At 43.3% G+C, this 12683-nt stretch overlaps 1 protein-coding gene across 1 annotated transcript; it reads right to left on the reverse strand.

Moving 5' to 3' along the window:
* Window positions 1–8054: 8054 nt before the first annotated feature.
* Window positions 8055–9682, reverse strand: LOC130369269 (uncharacterized). The gene is made up of 2 exons (XM_056574312.1): window positions 8874–9682; window positions 8055–8787 (listed from the first exon to the last, which is right to left on the reverse strand). Exons 1-2 carry the CDS (start codon window positions 8996–8998, stop codon window positions 8187–8189), a joined length of 726 nt encoding a protein of 241 aa, XP_056430287.1. The 5' UTR covers window positions 8999–9682; the 3' UTR covers window positions 8055–8186.
* Window positions 9683–12683: the final 3001 nt, after the last annotated feature.

A 12683-nucleotide genomic window follows, 5' to 3' on the forward strand; every position in this document is an offset into this window, starting at 1 on the left:
CAATAATAGTCCCTGGCCCTATCTTATATGAAGGATAGCCTTATGCCTATCCCATGCATGTTTAAACTCCTTCACTGTATTTGCAGAGACTAGTGTTGTTCACGAATATTCGCAATTCGAATTTTAATCGCGAATATAGCATATTCGCGAATTCGCGAATATTGCAAATATAGCACTATATATTCATAATTACGAATATTCGCTTTTTTTGTGCTTATGTGAAAATTTGTGCGCATATGCGCAAATTTGCGAATATTGAGCCCTCCCTTCATTAATGGTATAGAGAACTATAATCTCTGTGCATCAACTCTGTGATTTTTTGCCCATTTAAACCAATAGGCTAATTGTGGTCTATGGGGATCTCACTGCATGTAAGATAAGCAGGACCATCTTGGCAACATAGTGGGATGGGAGACCGTCACTGGTTCAAGTCCCAGCGTGGACAGAGTGTTACAGTGTTGTGGTTAAACTTTACTTTCCTGGAAAAGCTGTTGAGTTGCCCATAGCAACCAATCAAATTGCTTCCTTCATTTTTCAGAGGCTTTTTCAAAAATGAAAGAAGCGATTTGATTGGTTGCTGTGGGCAACTCAGAAACTTTTCCTCTGGACAGGTTTTGATAAATCTCCCTCTATGGGGGAGATTCATCAAGACCAGTGTAGAGGAAGAGTTGTGCAGTTGCCCATAGCAACCAATCAGATTGCTTCTTTCATTTTTCACAATGCCTCTGCAAAATGAAAGAAGCGATCTGATTGGTTGCTATGGGCAACTCAGCAGATTTTCCTGGAAAAGTTTCTGAGTTACCCATAGCAACCAATCAGATTGCTTCCTTCATTTTTCAGATGCCTTTTCAAAAATGAAAGAAGCAATCTGATTGGTTGCTATGGGCAACTGCACAACTCTTCCTCTACACTGGTTTTGATGAATCTCCCCCATAGAGGGAGATCTATCAAAACCTGTCCAGAGGAAAAGTTTCTGAGTTGCCCATAGCAACTAATCAGATTACTTCCTTCATTTTTCAGAGGCTTTTTCAAAAATGAAAGAAGCGATCTGATTGGTTGCTATGGGCAACTCAGCAGCTTTTCCCCATAGACCACAATGGGCCTACTGGTTTCAATGGGCAAAAAATCACAGAGTTAATGCACTAGACACAGTTCTCTATACCATTAAAGGGGTACTCCGGTGAAAACCTTTTTTCTTTTAAATCAACTGGCTCCGGAAAGTTAAACAGATTTGTAAATTACTTCTATTAAAAAATTGTAATCCTTCCTCTACTTATTAGCTGCTGAATACTACAGAGGAAATTATTTTCTTTTTGGAATGCTCTCTGATGACATCACGAGCACAGTGCTCTCTGCTGACGTTATTATAATAATAATAAGTCTTTATTTATTTATTGTTGTCCTTAGTGAGATTTGAACCCTCTCCAGCTCCACTATATCTTTCTTGTATATTGGTGCCCAGTACTGTACACAGTATTCTATATGAGGTCTGACTAGTGATTTGTACAGCGGTAGAATTATTTCCTTGTCGTCGGCATTTATGCCCCTATTGATGTACCCCATGATTTTATTAGCCTTGGCAGCAGCTGCCCGACACTGGTCACTACAGCTAAGTTTACTGTTACCTAAGACTCCTAAGTCCTTTTCCATGTCAGTAGTCCCAAGTGTTCTCCCATTTAATACATAATCCCAGCTCGGATTTTTCTTCCCCATGTGCATTACCTTCCATTTATCAGTGTTGAACCTCATCTGCCACTTCCCAGCCCAAACCTCCAACCTATCCAGATCCATTTGTAACAGTGCACTGTCCTCTATAGTGTTTACCGCTTTACAGAGTTTGGTGTCATCTGCAAAGATTGCTACTTTACTATTCAACCCCTCTGCAAGGTCATTCATGTATATATTAAATAGGACAGGACCCAAGACGGACCCCAGGGGTACCCCACTAGTAACAGTCACCCAATCAGAATAAGTACCATTAATAACTACCCTCTGTTTCCTATCATTGAGCCAGTTGCTTACCCACTTGCACACATTCTCCCCCAGCCCAAACCTTCTCATTTTATGCACCAACCTTTTATGTGGAACCGTATCAAATGCTTTGGAAAAATCCAGATATACGACATCCAGCGATTGCCCCTGGTCCAGTCTGGTGCTCACCTCCTCATAAAAGCTGATCAGGTTAGTTTGACAGGACCGATCCCTCATAAAGCCATGCTGATATGGAGTCATACATTTATTTTTATCAAGATACTTCAAAATAGCATCCCTCAGAAAACCCTCAAACAATTTACATACAACGGAGGTTAAACTAACAGGTCTATAATTCCCGGGGTCACCTTTTGACCCCTTCTTAAATATTGGCACCACATTTGCCATGTGCCAGTCTTGGGGAACAGTCCCTGTCACTATAGAGTCCCTGAATATTAAAAATAGGGGTCTGTCTATTACATTACTTAATTCCTTTAGAACATGGGGGTGAATGCCATCTGGACCTGGTGATTTGTCTATTTTGATTTTTTGTAGGTGGCACTGTACTTCTTCCTGGGTCAGACAGGTGACCTGTACTGGGGAGTTTACCTTATCACACTGTATTTCACCTGGCATTTCATTTTCCTCAGTGAATACAGTGGAGAAGAATTTGTTTAGTATATTTGCTTTTTCCTGATCCCCGTCTATAATTTCTTCCTCATAATTTTTTAAAGGGCCAACACTTTCATTTTTATATAATTAAAGAACATTTTGGGGTTAGTTATACTCTCTTTGGCAATGAGTCTTTCTGTCTCTATTTTTGCGGCTTTTATCTTTTTTTTACATATTTCACATTTTTCTCTATAGCTTTTTAACTCCTTGGGGACGGAGCCCATTATAACCCTAAGGACGGGAGCATTTTTTGCAATTCTGACCACTGTCACTTTAAGCATTAATAACTCTGGGATGCTTTTACTTTTTATTCTGATTCCGAGATTGTTTTTTCGTGACATATTCTACTTTATGTTAGTGGTAAATTTTTGTCGATACTTGCATCGTTTCTTGGTGAAAAATTCCCAAATTTGATGAAAAAATTGAAAATTTAGCATTTTTCTAACTTTGAAGCTCTCTGCTTGTAAGGAAAATAAACATTCTAAATATATTCACATATACAATATGTCTACTTTATGTTTGCATCACAAAGTTGACAAGTTTTTACTTTTGGAAAACATCAGAGGGCTTAAAAGTTCAGAAGCAATTTTCCAATTTTTCACAAAATTTTCAAAATCGGAATTTTTTAGGGGCCAGTTCAGTTTTGAAGTGGATTTGAAGGGCCTTCATATTAGAAATACCCCATAAATGACACCATTATAAAAACTGCACCCCTCAAAGTATTCAAAATGACATTTAGTAAGTTGTTAACCCTTTAGGTGTTTCACAGGAATAGCAGCAAAGTGAAGGAGAAAATTCAAAATCTTAATTTTTTACACTCGCATGTTCTTGTAGACCCAGTTTTTGAAATTTTACAAGGGGTAAAAGGTTAAAAATCCCCCCGAAATTTGTAACCCAATTTCTCTCGAGTATGGAAGTACCTCATATGTGTATGTCAACTGTTTGGCGGGCGCAGTAGAGGGCTCAGAAGAGAAGGAGCGACAATGGGATTTTGGAGAGTGAGTTTTGCTGAAATGGTTTTTGGCGGCATGTCGCATTTAGGAAGCCCCTATGGTGCCAGAACAGCAAAAAAAAAAAAAACACATGGCATACTATTTTGGAAACTACACCCCTCAAGGCACGTAACAAGGGGTCCGGTGAGCCTTAACACCCCACAGGTGTTAGACGACTTTTCGTTATATTCGGATGTGTAAATGAAAAAAAAAAATTTTTCACTAAAGTGCAGGTTTTTTCACCACATTTACTATTTCTACAAAGGGTAATGGGAGAAAAATCCCCCCAAACTTTGTAACGCAATTTCTCCCGAGTACGGAGATACCCCATATGTGGCCCTAAACTGTTGCCTTGAAATACGACAGGGCTCTGAAGTGAGAGAGCGCCATGCACATTTGAGGCCTGAATAAGGAATTTGCAGTAGAGGTGGACCCGGTTTCAAGGACGAGGCTTGTCTCCACCAAAACCCTACAGCAGTGTCTCCCACAGGGTGCCTCCAGCTGTTGCAAGACTCCCAGCCTGCCAGGACAGTCTATGGCTGTCCGGCAACACAGGGAGTTGTGGTTTTGCCACAGCTGGAGGCGCCGTTTAGGAAACACTGCCGTATGAGACGTTTTTCATTTTTATTGGGGGGGGGGGGGCGACGTGTAAGGGGGTGTATGTGTAGTGTTTTACTTTTTATTATTTGTTAGTGTAGTGTAATGTTTTTAGGGTACATTCACACAGGCAGGGGTTCACAGTAAGTTTCTTTGAAGGAAACCCACTGTAAACCCGCCCGTGTGAATGTACCCTGTACATTCACATGGGGGGGGGGGCGCCCCAAACCTTCAGCTGTGGCAAAATGACAACTCCCAGAATGCACTGACAGACCGTACTTGCTGGGAGTTGTAGTTTTACAACAGCTGTAGGTACACTGGTGGGGAACCACTGAGTTAGAAAACAGACTCTTGCTCAGTGATTCCAACCCATGTGCCTCCAGCTGTTGCAAGACTACAACTCCCAGCATGTATGGTTTGTCAGTGCACTCTGGGAGTTGTAGTTTTGCAACAGCTGGAGGCACACGGGTTGGAATCACTAAGTTAGGAAACAGACTGTAGCTCAGTGTTTCCCAACCAGTGTGCCTACAGCTATTGCAAAACTACAATTCCCAGCACGGCCAGACAATCAGGGATGCTGGACGTGTAGTTCTGCAATATCTGGCCCTTCAGATGTTGCAGAACTACAACTCCCAGCATGCCTGGACAGTCTGGGCATGCTAGGAGTTGTAGTTATGCAACAGCTGGGGAAGAACAGTGACCTCCAAACTGTAGCCCTCCTGATGTTGCAAAACTACAACTCCAAGCATGCTTAGACTGTCCAGGCATGCTGGGAGTTGTAGTTCGGCAACATCTGAAGGGCCAGATATTGCAGAACTACACGCCCAGCATCCCTGACTGTCTGGGCATGCTGGGAGTTGTAGTTTTGCAACATCTGGAGGGCTACAGTTTGGAGACCACCATATAGTGGTCTCCAAACTGTGCCACTTCAGATGTTGCAAAACTACAACTCCCAGCATGCCCAGACAGTCAGTGCATGCTGGGAGTTGTAGTTTGCAACATCTGGAGGACCACAGTTTAGAGACCACTACACAGTGGATTCCAAACTGTGACCCTCCAGATGTTGCAAAACTACAACTCCCAGCATGCCCAGACAGCCTTTGGCTGTGTGGACATGCTGGGAGTTGTAGTTTTGCAGCTTTTAGAAGGCCACAGTGAAGATCACTTACCGTGATATTCACTGCAGCCTTCTCAGCCGCACTTTCCGGCCGCCGTTCCTCCTGCTCGCGCTGCTTGTTGCCGATGCCGCCGATGCCGGTCCGGGTAAGCCGGGCCATGTCCCCCCCCCCTCGCCGCCAGTGTTCCCCCCGCTCTGTACTGACTTCGATCGGTGCGCAGAGCGGGGGGAAATGAACTCTAACCCCCCGCCTCCCTCCTGCCATTGGTGGTCAGCCTGACCGACCAATGGCAGGGGATTGGAGGGGGTGGCAACATTGCCACCTCGCTCCTATGCTTTAGGCTGGTTGGAGCTGTCTCTGACAGCTCCGATCAGTCTTATTTTCCGGGAGATCGGGTCAACAGTGACCCGATTTGCCCGGATCGCGGCAAATCACAGGTCTGAATTGACCTGCGATTTGCTGCGATCGCCGATATGGGGGGGTCTCAGGACCCCCCTAGGCATTGCAACGGGATTCCTGCTGATAGATATCAGCAGGCATCCCGGTCCATCACCGCCCGGCGAGCGGCAGTTATCGGAAATACGGAGGGCATATGGATACGCCCTCCGTCCTTAAGTGACGGGACGCGAGGGCGTATGCATACGCCCTTCGTCCCCAAGGAGTTAATGCTTCTTCACTGCTGTCCTGTTTTAGTAATTGAAATGCTTTATTTTTGTCATTTATTGCCCCCTTAAAATTTTTATTCATCCATATTGGTTTTCTTTTATTTCTGACCCTTTTATTCCCATAAAGTATATACATCTTACAGTGAAAATTTAAGATATTTTTAAAAGTCTCCAATTTAGTGTCAGTATTGTTCTTTTTGAGGACATTATCCCATTTTATATTGTTATGGGCTTCTCTGAGTTGATCGAACTTTTCATTGTTTTTGTGGCCCCTCGAGAGATTCCCTTATTGAAGAACAAGTTATAATGTATTAAATTATGATCACTATTTCCTAGGTGTCCATCTACTTGCACATTAATTACTCTGTCAGGTACAGTACGTTGGTAAATATTAAGTCTAGTAGGGCGCCTCCTCTGGTCGGGCCCTGCACCATTTGGGACAGATAATTGTCTTTAGCTATAGTCAGAAACCTGTTTCCTTTAAAGTCGAAGTCGGCCCAGTTCTCCATGAACCCAAACCCCTCCTTCCTACACCAGCTTCTGAGCCACTTGTTTACCTCCCTAATCTCCCGCTGCCTCTCTGGTGAGGCTCGTAATACAGGTAATATTTCAGAAAATACTACCTTGGAGGTCCTTGCCTTAAGCTTGCAGCCTAAGTCCCTGAAATCCTTTTTAAGGACACTCCATCTACCTCTTACTTTGTCATTGGTGCCAATATGTACCATGACTGCTGGGTCTTCTCCAGCCCCACCCAGCAACCTGTCAACCCGATCCGCGATGTGCCGAACTCGAGCGCGAGGAAGACAACACACTGTTTGGCGATTCCGGTCTTTGTGACAGATCGCCCTGTCTGTCCCCCTAATAATTGAGTCGCCCACTACCAGTACCTGTCTGGCCTGCCCTGCTCTCCTCCCTCCCTCCTTACTGGAGCAGACACCCCCCTGGCTGGTCAGAGGCAGAGTCCTGCTGCAGTACCGCTAGCCCTGAAATGGCATCCCCCTCATCTGCCAACCGGGCAAACTTGTTGGGGTGTGCCAGTTCAGGACTAGCCTCCCTGACACTTTTCCCTCTACCCCGTTTTCTAACTGTAACCCAGCTAACTGCCTGACTGTCCTGCACCTCCGTCCCACTATCCTCCCCCACCTCTACCCCAGAGAGTACCTGCTCAGTGAGTGTACGCTCCTCTACACCCCTCTGTCCGCTTCTCTACACCCCTGTCACCCATGTACGCTCCTCTACACCCCTCTGTCCACTCCTCTACACCCCTCTGTCCACTCCTCCACACCTCTCTGTCCACTCCTCTACACCCCTGTCACCTCTGTCCACTCCTTTACACCCCTGTCACCCATGTACGCTCCTCTACACCCCTGTCACCCATGTATGCTCCTCTACACCCCTCTGTACGCTCATCTACACCCCTCTAAACCCCTTTGTTACCCATGTCCACCCTCTACATCCCTCTGTCACCCATGTACACTCTTCTACACCCCTCTGTCACCCATGTAAAAAAAAGTTTGCCGTCTAATAGATTTGTTTTGCAGGTTTAACGGTGAAGAATTGTGTGTGGAAGAAATCGTGATGATGGCCCGGACCAGATGGAGAAGAGAAGGCAACATTGCAAATTAGAGAAGACGTCATTGGTGAGTTGCTGTGTAAAGCAACACTTTAAACTACATGCCCACTGATAAATAGATATAGTGCATTGCATTTTTTACCATTTCCCCCCTTTTTTTGTTTTGTTTTTGCTCGTCAACCTCGGTAGTGGTGCCCCGCGGATTTTTTTATTTTTGCGAGGTGTGCCCTGACCCAAAAAAGGTTGGGAAACACTGACCTGTAGGATCCTTTTAAACAAAAAGGGTATCCCAAACCCCTTATGCACGAGTGGACGAATTAGAACAAAGTGCTTGCTTGAAAAATAATAAACAGGGTAATGCAGAGGGTGGTTATAATGATGAATTTGATTCTGTTTTTCTACCTAGGTATTACACTTCACACACCAATATTTAAAAAATTTTTTTTTTTTTTTTTGTATAGGTAATATCACCAGCTCATATTATTGTGTCATGATTACTGGCACCATATATAGTCCCCCAGTTATTCTTCTTTAGATGTTTTTCCGTATCCTGTGCAGTATTTCTCCCAGAAGTCCACTTGATGGCCCACGTGGTGGTCTACACCCCAAAGTCATCAATTTTTACTCTAAGAGAGAGTGTGCAGCTGTTTCTGGAGACGGTCAACAATAACCTCTGCATGGTGGAATAATAGGTCACGATGTTTATCAGGATCAGTAGAAGCATCACCCACTCGATGATTATGATGGGGATTTCACGGATCTCGTCCCAGTCTTCATCATTATAGAATAAATCCTTTAATGTTTCATATCCAAAATAGAAAATTACACAGACAAAAGTCAGGCCACAGCAGGTGCATCTACTATGGTGGATGACTTTTTTTGCTCCTGGTAATTTATACATCTGGATGGACTGCCCAAGGTAGTATAAGGCTTCACATGTAATTGAAATTATCGTGCTGACAAAGTGTATCCTGGGATATTCTTTGGGGGAAAATACATGCATGACAGCTGTGGCAAAACAGGAGGCCCACACAATGGCCAGCAGGATCCTCTGGATCAGGACCTGATGACCAATGAACTCTTCAGTATGCATAACCATATACTTATAAATAAGAAAGGTTAGTACCAAAGTGCCAATGGACATCCCTATGAATCCAATTCTGAATAATATGCTTTCAGGAAAGAAATTTCCCACGTCACTGTGAAGGAAAAGAAACCAATGTTATTATGGATATTTCCTCACTCCCAACCCATGAAATAAGAATCATGTGCTTGTTTATCTTACCTGATGCTCATCAGTGGCGAGGCGGCATGGCCGAGGACGACCGTCATGATGTAGCTGGTGGCAAGCCAGGCCACACACCAAAACGTCAACAGGAGGGGGACGAACCCCAAACCTTTTAGCTCCATTTCAGACAAGTAGAAGAAGAAGACGCTAATCTCACTAATCTCACTAATCTCACTGGAACAATCTACAGACTGAAGGCTCGGGCGGCTGTCAGTGGAATGTCAGGACTCCAGCTGTCTATGACATCACATGTGACATGTCAGAATGACTGCTTGTTTATTGGAGCTGCCATGATTTAGTATCTGCTACAGACAGAACCTGATGTTTTTACTATGGACCTTACAGACCCCAGAACCCAAGTAATTAGTGCAGGGGCTCCATTTTGATCATCTCATATTTCACATTATTTGAGTTCCAGGGCTCAGATACATTTGCACCCTCTATAGCAGTGGTCTTCAAGCTATGAACCCCCAACCGCTGCAGAACGACAACTCCCAGCATGCCCAGACAGCAATTACGCATAAGGAAATAGTCTAATTAAACTTTTCTTATATATAGAATCCCTGAAATCTCCAATCTCTCCTTTTATTGGTTTATGATCTGCATTACTTATTTGTAAAAAACAATGTTTCTGATTGTCTGCCACCCCATACTTATGGGCTATCTCTTCAAACGACTTTATTTGACCTAAAGCGTATAATTTATTTACATAAATAAGCCCCTTTTCATCCAAAAGAGTGAATCTTTAATTTTAAGGAATTCTTTAAGTGCTTTATTCGACCATAATGAAGTAAAGTCAAAACTCCATGTGATTTCAAAAAAATTTTAAGTTCCTCCCATACTTTATTATATAGATATGCATGGGTGTAGTGAGTATCCCAGCTTCCAAAATCTCAAAAATATCCTTATAACGACCCATTAGGGTATGTTCACACTACAGTGTGTGAACGGAATCTCCGCTCGCTGAATTCAGCGAGTGGAGATTCAGACTGGCAGCCGGCGGCGGAGGTAGCACCGGGCTGCACTGAGCCGTCACCATTGACAGCTATGCAGTGCTCGCGGACTTCCGTGCAAAGAATGAACATGTTCTTTCTTTGCGCGGAACAATTTCAGCGGCGCTGAAATTCCGCAGTGTGAACGGGTCTCGCGGAAACCCATTCACACTAATGTTAAGTTCACACCGCCTGATGAAGCTGCGCATGCGCAGCGAAACGCGTTGCATCTAATAAATCCATTGATTTTACTTGGCTGTCTGATGGTTCCTCTCTGCGCCAGACAAACTCCTGACTCCCTGGTCATTCGCTTTTGAAGTTCACACCGCGGAATTCGGCTTGCGGAATTGCGCCCGTGGAATTCGGCTTGCGGAATTCCGCCCGTGGAATTCGGCTTGCGGAATTCCGCCCGTGGAATTCCACGGGAATTCCGTAGTTTGAACATACCCTTAGAGAGAAAAAATAGGACTACTTTTTCCCTCCTTCTCATAATAGTCTGCAATTTTAGTGCTAAAAAGTACCTAAAAAAAAGTGCCTAACCCCCATCGTGCTCAGCTAACGTTAGAGAAACATATTTCATTCTCGTGCTTTCCTGCCCCAAAGTAGTAAATGTAATAAAGAAATAAGAGCTTGGAACCATTTTTCTGATATCCATACAGTATAGAAACATAGAATGTGTCGGCAGATAAGAACCAATTGGCCCATCTAGTCTGCCCAATAATCTGAATCCCAATAATAGTCCCTGGCCCTATCTTATATGAAGGATAGCCTTATGCCTATCCAATGCATGTTTAAACTCCTTCACTGTATTTGCAGAGACTAGTGTTGTTCGTGAATATTCGCAATTCGAATTTTAATCGCGAATATAGCATATTCGCGGATTCGCGAATATTGCAAATATAGCACTATATATTCAGAATTATGAATATTCACTTTTTTTGTGCTTTTGTGAAAATTTGTCACATATGCGCAAATTTGCGAATATTGAGCCCTCCCTTCATTAATGGTAAAGAGAACTGTGACTAGTGCATCAACTCTGTGATTTTTTTGCCCATTAAAACCAATAGGCTAATTGTGGTCTATGGGGATCTCACTGCATGTAAGATAAGCAGGACCATCTTGGCAACATAGTGGGATGGGAGACCGTCACTGGTTCAAGTCCCAAGGTGGACAGAGTGTAACAGTGTTGTGGTTAAACTTTACTTTCCTGGAAAAGCTGTTGAGTTGCCCATAGCAACCAATCAAATAGCTTCCTTCATTTTTCAGAGGCTTTTTCAAAAATGAAAGAAGCGATCTGATTGGTTGCTATGGGCAACTCAGAAACTTTTCCTCTGGACAGGTTTTGATAAATCTCCCTCTATGGGGGAGATTCATCAAAACCAGTGTAGAGGAAGAGTTGTGCAGTTTGCCATAGCAACCAGATTGCTTCTTTCATTTTTCACAATGCCTCTGCAAAATGAAAGAAGCGATCTGATTGATTGAAGTTTCTGAGTTGCCCATACCAACCAATCAGATTGCTTCCTTCATTTTTCAGAGGCCTTTTCAAAAATGAAAGAAGCAATCTGATTGGTTGCTATGGGCAGCTGCACAACTCTTCCTCTAGACTGGTTTTGATGAATCTCCCCCATAGAGGGAGATCTATCAAAACTTGTCCAAAGGAAAAGTTTCTGAGTTGCCCATAGCAACCAATCAGATTACTTCCTTCATTTTTCAGAGGCTTTTTCAAAAATGAAAGAAGCGATCTGATTGGTTGCTATGGGCAACTCAGCAGCTTTTCCCCATAGACCACAATGGGCCTACTGGTTTCAATGGGCAAAAAAATCACAGAGTTAATGCACTAGACACAGTTCTCTATACCATTAAAGGGGTACTCCGGTGAAAACCTTTTTTCTTTTAAATCAACTGGCTCTGGAAAGTTAAACAGATTTGTAAATTACTTCTATTAAAAAATCGTAATCCTTCCTGTACTTATTAGCTGCTGAATACTACAGAGGAAATTATTTTCTTTTTGGAATGCTCTCTGATGACATCACGAGCACAGTGCTCTCTGCTGACGTTATTATAATAATAATAAGTCTTTATTTATTTATTGTTGTCCTTAGTGAGATTTGAACCCTCTCCAGCTCCACTATACCTTTCTTGTATATTGGTGCCCAGTACTGTACACAGTATTCTATGTGAGGTCTGACTAGTGATTTGTACAGCGGTAGAATTATTTCCTTGTCGTCGGCATCTATGCCCCTATTGATGTACCCCATGATTTTATTAGCCTTGGCAGCAGCTGCCTGACATTGGTCACTACATCTAAGTTTACTGTTACCTAAGACTCCTAAGTCCTTTTCCATGTCAGTCGTCCCAAGTGTTCTCCCATTTAATACATAATCCCAGCTCGGATTTTTCTTCCCCATGTGCATTACCTTACATTTATCAGTGTTGAACCTCATCTGCCACTTCCCAGCCCAAACCTCTAACCTATCCAGATCCATTTGTAACAGTGCACTGTCCTCTATAGTGTTTACCGCTTTACAGAGTTTGGTGTCATCTGCAAAGATTGCTACTTTACTATTCAACCCCTCTGCAAGGTCATTCATGTATATATTAAATAGGACAGGACCCAAGACGGACCCCAGGGGTACCCCACTAGTAACAGTCACCCAATCAGAATAAGTACCATTAATAACTACCCTCTGTTTCCTATCATTGAGCCAGTTGCTTACCCACTTGCACACATTCTCCCCCAGCCCAAATCTTCTCATTTTATGCACCAACCTTTTATGTGGAACCGTATCAAATGCTTTGGAAAAATCCAGATATA

This window comes from Hyla sarda, chromosome 4 (assembly GCF_029499605.1).
Source record: "Hyla sarda isolate aHylSar1 chromosome 4, aHylSar1.hap1, whole genome shotgun sequence".
In the NCBI taxonomy this organism is placed as follows: Eukaryota; Metazoa; Chordata; class Amphibia; order Anura; family Hylidae; genus Hyla; species Hyla sarda.